At 37.8% G+C, this 16917-nt stretch overlaps 1 protein-coding gene across 5 annotated transcripts in view; it reads left to right on the top strand.

Annotated features, from left to right (window-relative positions):
• The window catches only part of PIP5K1B (phosphatidylinositol-4-phosphate 5-kinase type 1 beta), a 109521-nt gene that overhangs the window by 67378 nt on the left and 25226 nt on the right, over positions 1 to 16917 (top strand). For all 5 annotated transcript variants that reach the window (XM_080574302.1, XM_080574305.1, XM_080574303.1 and 2 more), the window contains 3 exons: positions 600 to 752; positions 2721 to 3020; positions 16420 to 16631. In XM_080574302.1, coding sequence (XP_080430428.1) covers positions 600 to 752; positions 2721 to 3020; positions 16420 to 16631 — 665 coding nt within the window. The remainder of the gene's footprint in view (positions 1 to 599; positions 753 to 2720; positions 3021 to 16419; positions 16632 to 16917) is intronic.

Below are 16917 nucleotides of genomic sequence, written 5' to 3'. Positions count from 1 at the left end.
AAGTAATGGTCCTCCAAAAAGCAATTTTTTGTACTTGCTGACATCTAGTTTTCCTGTTTCAAGCAGGCAACTAATCAGAAAACTACATTGGCAGTTTTACTGAGATTGTTATGCTAATGGTGTCAGCCCTAGCTGCACAGAAGAGGACTTGCCTATTTTCATGAAGTTCAATACCTGTACTTCCTGTGGCTTTTTGTAATGTACTTCCCACATGTGCTTCATAAACAGATGTGAAACGTGAACGGTTTTAAAGAAAATGTCATCTTAGGGCTTCTGCATTTGCAGTGCTGATGGTATGGGGATGGATTGTTTCCACCTCACTCGCCCACTTCACTCCTGTGAGAATTCAGCTGGTGAAGTGAGACATGGAAAAGGATTGTATGCTTAGCTTACAGCTGCTTCTTCCACAGCTGTGCAGCATGTCCTCAGACAGATTACTGTGACCCAGCCTGCCGTACAGTGGTTTTGTTGCAGTTGAAGCCCAAAGGATAGAGCTCCCCAATTATCCCGTGTCTATTTGCACCTGCAATTCTTTGTTTTAAGCTTGTGTATAAGTAGTGCATGCATTGGCAATGAAAACCATTTTTTATTTCTTTCAGTATTCAATCTGCAGTGAGCCTTTAATTGAGTTATCCAATCCAGGTGCCAGTGGGTCCTTATTTTTTGTAACTAGTGATGACGAGTTCATCATCAAAACAGTTCAACACAAAGAGGCTGAGTTTCTTCAGAAGCTCTTGCCAGGTTATTATATGGTAAGTAATTGAAGACATTTTTCCTATCTTTATAAATCATTACCTGTATTTTTCCAGTTTCATTTCACACTTCTAAAGATTCAGTTTCATTTGATGTCTTCAAATCTTTCAGTAACTTTATCCATATTTGTCATATGTTTTTGACATTTTTTACCTTTTGACTTTGTACTCCCACGTCCATAGAAAGAATAGATATAAATCAAGAATAAATTTAAGATTACAGTTGTTCTTTAGCATTCAAGATGAAGCAGAATATCATCTTCTGACTTGATACCAAACTTTGCTTTTCTAATAAGTTAGTGTTAAACAAAGATTTCCTAAATTTCTAATTCAACTTTTTTTCTCCATTTTGTGTTTGTCTACCCTCTGCATTTCACTCAGAGTGGACAAAGAAACTAGACCGGTCAGTTTCACTTTTGTTTCTGGACTGCTTCCATTTCTCATGTATTAAACCAGTGATGTTAAAACTATAAGTTGTTCAGAACTTAATTTTGAAGTAGAGTTTTTTTGAGAGCTAATGCTAAGTTGATTGTCTTGGTTTATGTTCATCAGGTATCAGAAAGGGAGACCATAAATCCCAAATAAATGTAACTAATATGTTCTTTTTTTAAAAATAAGGCCACTCAACATACATGTAAACAGAGATTCTTCTGGGCAGTACACAGAACTTTGAAGTATTAGGCTTGTTACTGTTGGCCTGATTTTCTTTTCTTTCTATGCTTTCTTAAGTAAACACTTGAAAAGTTACCCTCTCACTTGCACTAAAAATGAGGAATATCATCATTACTACAGTAATGTAAATTGGATTCAGTGTTTGTTTAAAAAAAATTAGTGCACTGACAGCATCAAAAAGAAAAAAGATGGCAGGTACTTCTGTTGTTCATAATCAGAATAATCATCTCAGCATAAGTTTGAATTGATCATTATTACAAGTAGATGTAAGACCACCTTATTTTTTTTTCTGAGGTCTTCATTCTCACTGTTAACATATGCAGAGGTTTCCAAAGTGTAAAACCTTAATCACTGAGATTGTTTCCTATGGCAGTACTTTGTTCCTGTAGCTGTATGTTTTGACTTTAGTAATAATGCACAACCTGAAGTAGTTTTTCCCTTTCTTGGTTTTCATGCCGAAAACTGAGAGTAGTTGTGTTCAGAAGGAAGGTTTTTTGTTCTCATCTCTCTTGCCACCTTCTAGTTATTTTTTAACTTGCTGTGGAATTTGGATAATTTCACACCTTCTATTCTGATGGTCAGTCATGATTCTGTTATGACCTCAGACTCATGTGGAGACAACCTGGTCATTTGGCACTCACCCTCATTGTGAAAAGCATGGAGACAGGGCTTCTGTTTTTCAGAATCCAGGTCAAAGCAATGAGAACTTTACTTGACCCAAACTTCTTCCAGCAGGTGGAATGCAAAGGTTGTTCAGGTCAGAATAATAAATTAAATCTTTGGGATATGTTTAGGTTTGGCCCAGTATGTGCTTTCATGGGACGTGGAAAAGTGAAATCTGGCATACAAGCGGAATCAGAGATTCAGTCATATTTTTCAGGACAGTGCATGTCAGGGAGTATGATTGTGGCAGTTTACACTAGGTTGGAACCACCTGGCAGGAAACAGTGTACGGTGGTAGCAGAATCCTATTTCTTTTCCTGTAAGACTTCTATTTACCCTTCACACTGGAAAGACAGCCTGGGTATGTGGTGCTCTGGGCTTCACAGTAGATTTGACCTATTATAGACCTCTCTTTCAGTTTCAACTCAGAGTAGTTACTTTCTTGTGTTTATACTAGCTTTCTGAAATTTGGGCCCACAAAGAAAATAAATTGGTCAAAGGAACTGTACTGAATAGGGAAACATGCCCTTTTTTCTTGCTATTTGTTAATGTCCTTTGGCATAAAAATCACTTTCTCAAGCATGTAAGTTTCTTTAAAATAAACATACTTAACAATATCTCTTTCTGTTCTAGAATCTGAACCAGAATCCAAGGACTCTCCTACCCAAATTTTACGGGCTGTACTGCGTTCAGTCAGGAGGCATTAATATTAGAATTGTTGTAATGAACAATGTTTTGCCACGAGCCTTGAAAATGCATTTCACATACGACTTGAAAGGCTCCACATATAAAAGGAGAGCATCAAGAAAAGAGAGGGAGAAGTCCAACCCAACATTCAAAGACTTGGATTTCTTGCAAGACATGCATGAAGGGTTGTATTTTGACTCTGAAACTCACAGCGCATTAATGAAAACGCTACAGCGGGATTGTCGAGTGAGTAAAAATATTGACTTTAAATTTTTGTGTTCACATCTGGTCTAGACTTACTTCAGCAAAACAAGGAACAAGACATGGCTCTCTGTGCTTTTTAACCTCCAAGTCCCTTTCCGTGCAATTTAACTAGAAAAACTATGGCTGTCAAAACACTGATCAAGACTGTATTTTACTTAAATTTATTACCTACGATCTATTCATGGAAATACAGATTAATCTGGGAAAGTAGTTCTGTATAATTTTTATTATTTTTGTTGTTTTCCATTAATTTAGAGATTTTAATGATTTTTTTTCTGATGCACAGCAACAGTAGAACTGTTGTGACGTATGATAGAAGTGTATTTAGAGCTACAAGCTCTGTATTGCTTTGGTAAGTCTGTCTCTTTGTAAGTGGACGGGATCTAGCAAACTGAATGGGGAAGTGGTGTCTTGTGGCAGCAGTCTTAGTTCTGGAGCAAAGTAATTTCTTCCCAAGCTAAAAGGTAGTGCTTGATGTCCACATAAGATTTTTGAGGCAGGAGAGGATGTCTGCCATTATCCTTTGGGAGGAACTTGGTGAATGAAATCAGTGTCTCTTGTAGACAGAGAATAGTCTTAAAAATTGCAGGTTTTTTTTTCTGTGAAAGCAAAGGTAAGAAAATACAAAGTAAGAAAAAAGGGGAGCTATCCAGGTCTCTCAGGGATTCAAAAGATTCAAAGGGGGATGTGGAAAGAAAATCCAGCTTTGTCTAAGGGAATTCTAACAAGTTGGTGATAAAACAGCAGAATGGGTAGATTGAACTCATTACACTGAAGAGGCATCCTGAACATCAGTTTATTGTTCACTGCCACCTGTGGTGTAAGATGGAAAGTGTTGGTTTTGCATGAGTAGTACCTTTTGTTTAATTAACACAGAAGTCTGCAATGTCTTGTGCTAGGTTTGTAAAGCTGGGTGACCTAACATTCAGCTGCATATTCAGCGTGAGACATTTATCTAACATCAAGCATTGTTCTTTCTGTAGCCTCTTGCAGTGAGCATTTCCTGAGCTCCTGCCACGTATGATAATACAGAGTGCATCAGTAATTCACATCTGGGGATTTGGACACCCATTTGTGCATTCTCCCCAACTTGTCAAAGGTTACTTATGCAGTGAAAGCATGGGAGGTAATCTATTATGTGGAAAATAATAAAGAATCTAGAAGAGGGAATGTGATTGTAAAAGCAAGAATCAATCATTTAACTGTTGCATATAAAGGAGGACTCTTACAGCTTCTTTGTTAGAAAGTGTTTGTAAAATCTTGGCATGTGTTATTTGAGTGCTGAACTAAACATCAGCTTTTTCAGTGTGATTAGTGTGCAATCTTAAATCAATAACTCAAATGTTAGCCTGGGGTTCTTAAAGGCCCAGCTAAATGTTACTGTTATAAAAGAAAAGAAGAAAATTATCCTTAAATAGTGTGTATGCATGAATACATACGTCACATATATGCTACATATAGCATGTGTGTGTACATATATAATGTTATATACGTATGTATATACAAAAAATAAAATGTAAACCAACTTTTATTTTCTATTTAAAGAAGCCCTGCTCTGTGTTGTAAAACAAAGGGAGCATATTTCACATAGCTGAATTTGCTTAACAAATGAGGTTGGATCTACCTGCCTGCCTTGTACTGCTGCCTTTAGCAAGTTTAGAAGCACTCTGTCCATTTCGAGAAAAGTTTTGCAACTGCTTTTTTCTGCCCACGTGGTATTTGGATGGCTATTTAGCACAAGTGATAACTGACCTAGTTTTTCATAGCTTCAAAATTTTAAGTAATCTCTACTTTTCCTTGTACTTCAAAGAAAGAAAGTTAGTGTAGACATTGGAATTAAGAATTCATTGAAGGGAAGAAATTATTGATCTTTCCAGTATTTCAGCACTCAGTCATTGTCTTCTCTGTTGCTTAAGTTTAGGCTGTATTTTCACGTTCAAATTTACAATCAGAATAAGTAAGCGATGCTTTTTATTCTTGCTTCTTTAATATAAACATCCCCAACTGGTAACTCCTTTTCTCCTTGTGCCGCATCACTAAGCAAGAGTCCTGGCAGACCCTTCTGGTGGCAACAGAAAAGGTGATGAGGGTCTGCTGTCACTGTATCACCCACCCCATGCTGCAACAAGCCTGCGTTCTCCTTGGTCAGCCTTTTAGCACTGATGGAGCAGTAGAAGCTCTTCTTGCTTTCCTTGGCACCCCTTGCATGTCTCACCTCTAGCTGATTTTTGGCTTCTCTGACAATACTTGCTGTACCTACAAGCCAAGGCAGTATGTCTCAATTCCTCCTTTGTAGCCTCTCCATTTTCCCCATCCTGTGTACTGCCTTTTCACATTCAAGCCACGCTGTGGCTTCCTTGCTTAGCCAGGCTGGCCTCCCGATACATCTCCTCAGCTGGGCTGCTGGAAAACCCTGAGCTCAGTACCCCGGAGCTGTACTAGCAGAAAAGGGACTGGTGGGACATGGCTGAGTATTAGCTGTCATGTGTCACAGCTCTCTGTAGCTTTGATGAGGAGATGTGTGTGACCTGTCCACTTAAAGGATGGAGCTGAGGGGCTTGCGGTGATCTGCCGCAGGCTGCTGCTTCCAGCGTCCACTCCAGATTCTCTGCTTTGGGACAAGTACAGGTTGATAGTGTTCTCCATCCAGCTCCTGCATCCCCTGCTTGTCATGTTCACACTCAAGGCGGAGGGATCTGAAAGCTTCACTCACATACTTTTTTGCGCTTTTTGAAGCATATCTAAATGAAGAATTATAACATTTTAGTGTTCATAAGGATGTAACATTCTTCAGTTTATGGTACAATACAAGTCATACAATTGAAAATTTGAACTCGCTTTCAAATTTCAGACTATCATGGAAACTTCATATAGCTATCATATTCTTGTGAGCAGGCACTATTGTAGCTACTGGGGGCAGGGAGGGAATACAGCCAAATGGTACTAGTAATAAATGTTTCACTGGCCTGAACACCTTTTTTGAAAATGTTATATTTAAAGCCTTATTCACTTCAGAGTGCTTTAATTTCTAAAGCCAATGTGCCTGTATTTTGTACAATGGTAAACATTGAGAGTATTGAAAGGTAGTGATTTAAACTACCTTTATAACTATTCTGCTATTAATCTGTACTTTATTTTAACAATACTGCTGTAGTTACTCTGATCATTTTGTAACATTATTAAAAAACAAGGCAGATTCTCCAATTTCCAAATAAAATTCTAGTCTTACAAATAATAACAGAAGCTGTTCCACTCATGAATGAAACAAAGAAATAAAAGCTTTATCACTAAGCAAATACAAAGCAAAACTAAAGTCAATAAAGGTATTAAAGACAGTTTACAGTGCATTTTTATTTTTTTAAAGGTACAGAAAATTCAACTCCACGTCGAATTTACCTCTCTTGTGTTTTCTTATAAACACCTAATCCCACAGAAATTCTTTCTGTGCGTAGTAATACTTAAATATGGATAAAGGCTAAGCTATGTCACTAACTGTAGTTTTAGGTAAAAGTAACATGAGCATGACTTAGTTTGTATGAGAAAGGTTAGAAGTGAATTAATACTGGTATTTTACTTTTCATAGGTGTTACCAAATTGAAGGCATCCATTATTATATGCTTGATCTTTACTAGAGCTCTTAAGCAATTTCATAAATACCAATTACCTCTCTTCTGGACAGAAAGCATAGGAGAAGACACCAGGACTGTCCTTTGGTACAGAGAATTCACAGTCCAAACACACATGTAACAAAGGTAGTCTTTTGATGTTCACATATAAAAATTAGGAGTTTTATGGATGTACATGCCAAAATTACTGTAGGAAAGGTTCACTAGAACATCTCATCAGGATTTGGTCCACCCTTAATTTCTTTCCTGTAGACCCTTAAAATGCAGAAAAACTATTGAACTAGTAACTGTTCATCAAAAGGAAAAAAGAAGGAAGTACCTTTAAAAACAGGCAGTGTCATGATTGTGCAGAGATACTCTTTTACAAACTCATATAGTAACCCAACAAAGTACATTAGTGCAACTTTAAACAGTAAACATTAATTTTAGGAGAACAGGTATTTACAGGATTTTTTATTTTTATTGTAAATCTTTGCTGTATATATGTGAGTATGTGAAGCATGTTCTTGAATGTCAACTAGTCACATGCAGGAATTTGGAGTATTCTATTAAAAATAGTCTGGTGGTGTTTTCCATTTCCATCTGCTGCTGAATCCAACAAAATAAAATTGAAAAGGGCTAGTAAGGGTTTATGTAAATGCAGTTTGCTGTAGTAACTGGACAAATTGAAAAGATTTTTACAAATAGTATTCCTTTTGCTCTTTACTTTGCTATTAATGTCTGCTCAGTAAGATGTTTATCTGTGTGCGCTCTGATAACCTATTTTCATCTGAAAGTATGCAGTTCCCTGTGCTTTTCCCTCCTCTTGCATAACACTTTTTGATGTATATAAATATTGGAGATGGAAACACTGTCTGTGCAAATTGAACAGTGTTTATTTATCCTAAGGTTTGGGATATAATTCCCTGGAGAAATTGCAAATACATGATATTCTGAAAACTGAAGTTAAGATTTATTCTCCATTTACTTAAAAAAAAAAAAAAAAAAGGGGGGGGGGGGAGAGGAGGTGGGCAGGAAATGAGACAATTTATAAGAGCACTAGTGATCTTCATTTGTTACTCAAGGACTTTTTTTTTCTTAATGAAGCACATTGCATAATATGCTATATACTATAAACTCAATGCCTATATAAACTCAAACCCTGGTCTTCTCTCAAACCTTAGAAAGGTAAAGGACACCTATCACATTCATAACTACATTGACAAAAGTTATTTTGCACAAATAGATAAGCCAGCTCACTGTAAGACTAAGGGGTTTTGTCTGGCATTAAGTGATTAGATTTTCTGTTTCAACAGGAAGAGATTTTTTCAAGTTATCAATTGAAGTGCTTAATGATTTATGAATAGGCAAATTATGCCTGGAGATGTTTCATGTTTTATGATTTTTCACTGGGGATAGCTCTTCCAAATTCATGAGGCTGGAAGAATGACCTTCTTTTTTCCTCTGTAAATTAGCTATATTGAGAGTGAGATTCAAGTCATCTTTGCTCTGCCTTCTTCACTCCTCTCCTTAAGAAGTCATACTACAGATGAGGAAACGAAAACCTTTCCTGATGTATGAAGACTGAGTCAATGTTCCCTCTGTGGAAGAGTCCTTAATTTCCATACCATATTTTTGCATCCAAAAAAAAAAAAAAAAAGGATAATAACTAAGCGCCTTATAGGAGTTTTGTGAGTATTATTTAGCTAGTATCACCATGCTATCTGGAAATTTAGATTTTCTGAATGCCATTTTTGGGTGGTAGCAATAGGGGTTCAAGTCACGTTTGTTTCTTTCTCATTACCTAATATTTTTCAAGATATAAGGGTCAAAATGCATTGCTGCTAAGACTTTAAAGTAGAATTGCAAACCAAATGACTGAGTTCAGCTTTTTATAATAACAAATTTCCCTTCTGATAATTTTAAGTGGAAATTGAGCCTACTTATTCCAAAATTGCACTTTACCAAAAATATTTTTACTTGTTGTGATGTAAAACCATTTTGTTTCTGTTTGTTTTTATTTTTTTCCTTCAAGCATTCAGTGACAATGGTTGGAAATGATCCGATTGCTGGAAAAGCAACAGGCATAGTTTTTTAGGGATGCTCTCTACATTTATAAGTATTTTATGCAAGTTTTAGAGAATGTTCTAAACAAATATATGTGGTTACCTATTTTTCATTTTTAAGTTAACATTAGAATAATTAATATATTAGTACCTGCATTGTAAAACGTCTACTACAGAAGCAACGACAGTTATTCCAGCTGTGTTCATGTGGCTTTTAATTTCAAAAAAAAATCATTTCAAAAGGTTTTTACTAGTGACAGTTGAATGGTTATTTAAAGTCTGCATATTTCCTTTACCACATAAACAAAGAATATAGAATCATTAAGGTTGGAAAAGACCTCCAAGATCATCTGGTCCAACCATCCCCTATTAGTAACCTGACTAACTAAGAAGCCTATAAAGACAAGGAAATTGAGAGTTGAGGACAAGGAGGGTCTTATAAGTTTCCGATCCAGCTAATACTTTCATAACTGCAGTTTTAATGGGTTGCTGCAAAAATCTGAAGCTTTATTGCATAAATGCACACCTCTTTTGTTCTGTAGCAACTATAGGAGACCTTGTATGATCAAATTTGTTCACAGGATTTTCCAAAACCCTTAGTTTTCCTTGTTGTTGTTGCTGTTGTTGATTTTCTTGCTCTTTTTCTATCCCAAAGGGTTTATGCAGATTATTCTTTAACCCAAATCATTTCAGTCACCCTTTTTACAGCATGTCCTTCGAAAGAGTAGTACTACTTGAAGGACTAAAATGCAGCAAAGAGCAGTTATGAAAATATAGATGTCATGGCATGGAGGTGGAAGATCCCCTAATCTTTGATGAAGGGCCTCTAGGGCAGAAATGGTAGTTTGAGGAGCATGTGCGTAGAATGATACTGCAGATGTCTTGTGTCTTTATATATTATCTCACATGCAGTATAAGTTGAAGCCTCAAATTTCCTCTTCTACTTTGAAAATAAGAAACCAGATTGTAATTTTTAAAAGTATTAGCTAGCAATATGTTACAAGATAAAGGTTAAGGGACAAGCAAATAAAGGGGATGTCATTGTGGGAGTCTACTACAAACCACTTGGCCGGGATAATGACACTGATGTAATATTCTTTAAAGAACTAAGAGATACCTGTAGATCAGCTGCCTTTGTTTTTATGCATGAATTCAACTTCCCAGAAATGAACTGAGAATATGACACAGCTGATACAAACAGGTCCAGGAGATTCCTAAAACACCTCGATGATGACTTCTTGTTACAGGTACTAATAAGGGAACTGACTAGGAAAGTGCTCTCCTAGATCCGTTGCTTGTGAACAAAGAGGGTCTCGTGTGTTGAATTGCGATTGTTGGCCATCTTGGCGATTGTGGCCCTGAAGCAGTCAAGTTTAAAATCCTTGGTGACAGAAGGAAAAGTGCCACCAAAACTTCAGTCCTGAATTTGGGGACAGCAGACTTCAGACCACTCGGGGAACTAGTTGGTAAGGTCCCCTGGGAAATTGCTTTTGAAGGCATTGGGTTCCATCAGTGCCAGTCAGTTTTTAAGTACCACCTCTTAAGAGCACAGGAACAGGCAGTTCCAAAATGTCAGAAGTCAAGCAGGTGGGGCAGTCAAGGTTGGCTTGGCTGAGCAGGGATCTTCTAGAGCGTAGGTGAAAAACGAAAGTGTATGGTCACTGAAAGCAAGGTTGGACGACATGGGAGGACTACAGAGGTGCTGTTTACCTTTATAGGGAGAAAATTTGTGCAGCCTAAGAGCAATTAGAGTTGAAGCTGGCTAGTACTGTGGGCGATAATAAAAAGGGTTTTTCTAAATACGCTAACAGCAAAAGCAGGCCAGAGAAAACATTACTCTGTTCCTCGATGAGGATGGTCACCTCACAAAGATGGACATAAACAAAACACGGATGTTTAATATCCTCTTTGGCTCAGTCTTCAACAGATGATGGGCTCTGGGACCCCAGGTGCCCTGAGTTGTTACCCTGAGTTCCATGACGGCAGGAACGATTAACTCCCAGCCAACCTCAAACTTGTGCAGGACTTGCAGCTCCAGCTGGATGCATGCATGTCTATGGGGCCCGTTGGGATTCATCACAAGATACTCAGAGAGCTGGCTGATGTCATTATTGAGAACTGTCTCAATTATTTTTCAGCAGTCTTGTGAATCTGGAGAGGTCCTAGTTGATTGAAAGCTGGCAAACATTGTTCCAATTTTCAAGAAGGGCAAGAAGGACCCTGGTAATTACAGGCCTGTCAGTCTCATTTCAATAGTTGGTGAAATTATGGAGAAAGTTGTTCTGGGAGTTATTGAAAAACACCTGAAGGACAATGGAGTCATCAGTCACAGACAAAAAGGGTTCATGAAGGGAAGGTCCTGCTTAATGAACATAATTGCGTTTTATGACAAGGTCACCCACCTAGTTGACGAAGTGAGGCCAGTTGATGTAGTCTTTATGGATTTCAGCAAAGCTTTTGATACAATTTCTCACAGTATCCTTCTGGACCAAATGTTCAGCATAAAGCTAGACAAATGCATAACACAATGGGTGAACAATTGTCTGACAGGTTGGCCTCAAAGAGTTATGGTAAATGGTGCTACATCAGGCTGATGGAAAGTCACCAGTGAGGTTCTACAAAGCTCTCTTTTAGGGCCAGTTCTCTTCCAACAATTTCGTAAATGACTTGGATGTAGGACTTGAAAGTATACTGAGTAAGTTTGTGGCTGACACTGAGTTGGGAGGAGTGATCAACACCATCATGGATAGAGAGGCCTTGCAGAGAGATCTTGATGATTTAGGGGGCTGGGCAATCACCAGCAATGTGCTTATCAAGAGCAAGTGCTGGATTCTGCACCTGGGACAGGGCAACCCTGGCTGTACCTACACACTGGGGGATGAGAGGATGGAGAGCAGCCCCATAGAAAAGGATTTGGAGGTTTTGGTTTGGCAAGTTGAACACGAGTCAACACAGTGTGCCCTGACAGCCAAAATGGCCAACTGTATCCTGGGGTGGATTGAGCACATCACTACTAGCTGGTTGAGGGAAGGAATTGTCTTGCTCTGCTCTGCGCTGGTGTGGCCTCATCTTGAGTGCTGCGTGCAGTTTGGCGCATCACAATATAAGAAGTACATAAAACTATAAGAGCACATCCAAAAGAGGACTGCAAAGATGGTGAAGGGTCTAGAGGGCAAGACGTATGAGGAGCAGCTGAGGTCCCTTGGTTTGTTCAGCCCAGAGCTGAGAGGAGGCCTCATGGCGGCCTGCAGCTCCCTCACGAGGGGAGCGGAGGGGCAGGCGCTGAGCTCTGCTCTCTGGGGACAGCGACAGGACCCGAGGGAACGGCATGGGGCTGGGACAGGGGAGGGTCAGGCTGGGTGTTAGGGAAAGGTTCTGCACCCAGAGGGTGGCCGGGCACTGGGACAGGCTCCCCAGGGCAGCGTTCACAGCACTGAGCCTGCTGGAGTTCGAGAAGTGTTTGGACAACGCTCTCAGACACAGAGTCTGATTTTTGGGTGGTCCCATATGTGGCCAAGAGTTGGATTTGATGACCCTTGTGGGTCCCTTCCACTTGGATGTTCTGTGATTCTGATATTTCTACTGAAATGGGAAGGGATTCCACATAATGCTTTGGAATGGTTGGGGATTTATTTTCTTGGGATAAATTACTTCTAAACCTGTCCCATCACTACACATTTGACATTCGCACACTTTTTTCTAAGTGCTTATCTGTGAGACCATATTTATTATTATTTTATTTTATTTTAATATATCTCCTTATGTTGGAGAATGATTATTGATTAGGTGTTAAATTCATCTTGTTTCTGCTAGATTAGTTCCTATGGTCCCTTTCTGAAATGTGTATAGGAGTGGAAATGCTTCCCTACATGGTTATCCTCTTAAGTTTTAGCATTTCTTGAATGTTTGAAATTAGCCTTTTTTGAGTAATATTTTCTTCAATTTTATGTAGTTGCCTTTTGTGGTTAACTGCATGAATGCAGATTTCATTGTCGGACAGTAAACACCTTGGGCTGCGTCTGCAATAAAAATGAAAATGTGGCAGAAGTACGTGCTTCTGTTCTGTTAGTCACTGGCTGAGATTGTTCAATGTGGCTATGTCTAAGATGATTCACAGAACACTTTAACATCTGATTAGCACAGAGAAGGGAAAATCTGATTCAAGGAGTTATTTTTGCCTGTTCAGAAAACAACGTATTTTGTGATGCCATTTTACGGGGTTTTTATATAGTGTGAACGCAAAGTAGTGAGTGCATATGACTAGAACAGAATGAGTGAGGCTTGCCACCTGGAAGTAGTCACAGCAGCTAAAACCAGCCCTGCAAACAGCACATGGTGACCAGGTGACGACACTGCTGAATGTGTGAATCTTTGTAGCTAGTGAAAAAAAAACCCCACACATATATATATGATTCTATGATTGTCATTATCAAATACACCAATCATGCTCTGTAGAAACGAACAAGAATGTTCTTGCTGAAATTTCCTAGTGCTATTTTGCTATCAAGGTGCATTTCAGAGGGGTTACAAGAAGAAAGATTGAATTTCTCTCACTTTACCTACACAAGGGGCACATTTCTGAGCATTAACGTTGGTTTCCAGTGATCCCACATGGATGACATCAGGTATTTTAAAGAGCTTGCTCATTTTGCTATACGTATATGCCTTTATAGGATTGAGTTCTTTGAGTGTTGGTCTTTTTTTTTTCCCAATAGATTAGAAACTCATTTCAGTACCTTTATAGCAAAAACTTGATACCATTTATCAAAGCAGTTTCATCTAAAATCAGCAGAACTATTTGCAAGCAACACTTGACACAGGAAAAGGCTTATACCTGTTTGTGTTCTTCAGATGCTGCATGTTCAAAAATAGTTTGATGTGCTGCATTCTTTGACTTTTCCCTTTTCATTTGTGCAGGTTTGTCTGCAAAATGTTATTTACACATTTTCAAATAACCATGATTTGTTACTTTAAAAATTGTTAATGATACGTATGTGAGAACCCTTCAGTTACCTTCATTTAGAAATCCTCTTGACTGAAGTAAAAGTTCTGTCTTGATGCAGGCTGAAGAATTTGACGTTTTTTTCTTCAGCACTGATATTTGAGGTTCTTTCCTATTATTATGGGTAATAATTTTTTACCAGCATTTTCCTTAGACACAGACAGGTCAATGAGGTATGCTTAGATCTGGTCAAAAGATGTATATTTGCATTAGGAGTGTCTATTTTGATTATCAAATTTTTAAGGGGAAGTAATCAGAAATGTGTATCAAGCCCATTCACAGTCAAAGAGACAAATCATATTACAATATCCTGAAGACTAAACAGTCATGCCTCTTTAGAGGACCACGAATAAGGTTTATGGGGGACAAGGGTGGGAGTTCATACGCTGTCTTTTTCAGTAATCCATTGGATGTGCGCATGCTTCAATTTCATAATGAATTGGAATAACAAAATGGCCTCTTGTTTTTATGGTGTTTTTCTTCATTGATTTTAGAACAAAGTAATAAATAGAGATTTTATGTCCATTGTACTATATAAGGAGTATGGGTTTAAGTGACAGTGGTGAGTTGATGTAGTCAGAAAGATTCATTTTATCACAAAACAGGTCCCTGGGGAAGAAGATCCAGCATATTATACCATAGCCTTCCATGAGGCTAGATCTAATCTTAAATGTAGGTTATGCAGTTAATTAATGCAGTTACATCGTAGCATATCTAATATAAGTAAGAGTAAGGAATAGGTTGAGTGCAAAACTTCCAGAGATTGTTTATAACTGTAAAATAAAAGTGGTTAAACTTTTTTTCATGTTCAGCTAGCTGTTGAAATTTGGCTTTGCATAAACAGTGTTATTACCTGATCTGTTGAGCTAATCATTTTTATAGAGGATGAGATCTGATCTGGGGGTTTTGGGCCTGCTTTTTTTGTTGGTTTTTTTTTTCAGCCAACCCAGAAACTAATTCAGTATGTGGTGGCAGATATCCACTGATTACGTATTTTTAGTGACTGCGTTATGTAATAATGTCTTTGAGAATGCCTTTGTAAAGGTTAGTAACTAGCAAATGGTAAGGGAAGTTACAGAATTTATTTGACACTAGTGTATTTGCATTTATATACATTAGCTGTGCTAGTCTTGCAATTCACGATCATAAAACGGGAAGTTATTAGCCACCAACACACAATTAGTAATAACATTTCATTACATTGTCGTGTTATAATTTAGAATATGCTTTTTTATTGTGTCCTGAAACCCTGGGTGGGTTCCATTATCAAAGGATGCTCTGGAGTATTGACAGCCATAAATAGCAGCCTTTTTCTAATCCTACCTCGGTGCAGAATTACTCTGAGCAAGATCAAACCTACCATGGTTTTTAGTCTTCTTTGTCTCTGGAAATTGGGATGAGTCCATGCCTTTCCACACTTACGTTGCTTTGTGCTATACTTGCTTTCTTCGCTTTACATACTAACAGTGGTGCTAAAATTAAGCCACTATGTTCCTCATGGAAGATAAATGCCAGAGACAGGAAAGAACTCAGCTTCTAGTTACTTTGACAAGTATATAAGAAATACAAATGGAGTGGAACAGAGCTTTCCTACCTCTTTGCATATATATTTGGTCATCGAAGTTAAAATTATCTCTGAAGATGACTGTTAAGTAGTAGACTACCTTTACTTCCTTATACAAATTCACAGGTGATTAAACTTTCCCTGGTGATTATCAAGAAATCTCATTTTAGATTTGCAATATATGTCTTAGAGTTCAGAAACCAGCTCAATGTTCTGTGTAAGAATATTTATGCTTTGACTGCCTTCATTCAGCTGACGTACTTGGAGTTAATGGTCTTTGTTATCACTATGAAGTCACATTTTGTTCTTGTTCAGGTAAAAAGACGTTCTACTGCCTCTTGGTTCAGTGCCAAAATTTACAGCATTATCATTGGGTATTGTGTGTCAAATCATATCATAAAGCATTGCAGAGATGCATGAAGTAAAGGAAAGTTGAATGGCACAGCCTATTTTTCCTGGTTGCTGTCAATTTTTCTCTCTCCATGTAGCACTGCCATTTTACAGGACATTTAATTCAGTCTGTGTCAGCTAACATTTTCCTTATACTGCTAGATGTGATTGCAGGTTGTTTTATTTCACGTTTACATGTTGACTTGAACTTTTAATAGAAGTATGCCAGATTTAATGCTGATGTAACTGGCTAGAAACTCATGATACATGAGCATGAAAGAAGAAATGAATGAGAGAGATAGCAATTTTTTTTTTTTTTTTTGACATTTGAAAATTCTCCAAGAATGCTCTTTTGGTTATAAACAGGAGGTGGAGGGAGAGTAATTTTTTTTTAGTTCAGGCAAAAATACTCAATAAGGAGTCTGGAACATGCATTAGAGGTGACTTAAAAGCAAACAAAAAAAACTGTAGTTCATAAATACGTAGTGGAACTATTAATTTATTATTTGTTATAAATAAAAACAATTGTGGATATTGTGTTACATTTCAGCTATGTATCTTTTTCTTTCCTCACTTGTTACAAGAAGGTTGAGATAAATAGGTAACTGGTGTTTGACTTATGTGCACATTTTACTAATCAAAGAAACGTGTTCTTAAGGCCTATTTTTATTTAGGTTCTCAAAATACTGATGAGTAATGGACATTGTATATAGCCCTTTTTGTTTTAGTACAGCTAGTTCTTCTATGTTGATAGGTTCTAGAAAGTTTCAAGATCATGGATTACAGCCTTCTACTGGGAATCCACATATTGAACAGTCACATGAAGGAAAAAGAGGGTGAGACTTCCCAGAATGCATCAGATGCAAAACGTCCTGGAGGGCAGAAGGTTCTCTATTCCACAGCCATGGAGTCTATACAGGGGCCTGGGAAGTCAGGGGACTCTGTCGTCACAGAGGCAACAAACACGTAAGTGCCGTAACGCAGTCTTAAGGTTGCTATCAAAATTGTACATTATTTTTCTTCAGTCTGTGCCAATTGGTACTGACTGGCAAAACATTCAAGAGACCACTGCATTTCAGGAATTAAAAGATAGTGTGTTTAAACTTTTTCAAAGGTACACCATCAAGATTTGCTGGAGACCAAGATATAAAGATCTCGATTGTTGACTGATTGTCTTTAAATGCATGAAAGCAAATTTGCTTATTTCCAGGTGACTTAGGTGCATTTTTCATAAATGCATTCACTTATAAAA

This window comes from Anser brachyrhynchus (assembly GCF_964034855.1).
Source record: "Anser brachyrhynchus genome assembly, chromosome: Z".
NCBI classification, from domain to species: Eukaryota; Metazoa; Chordata; class Aves; order Anseriformes; family Anatidae; genus Anser; species Anser brachyrhynchus.
This window is presented reverse-complemented; position numbering and strand designations above follow the sequence as displayed.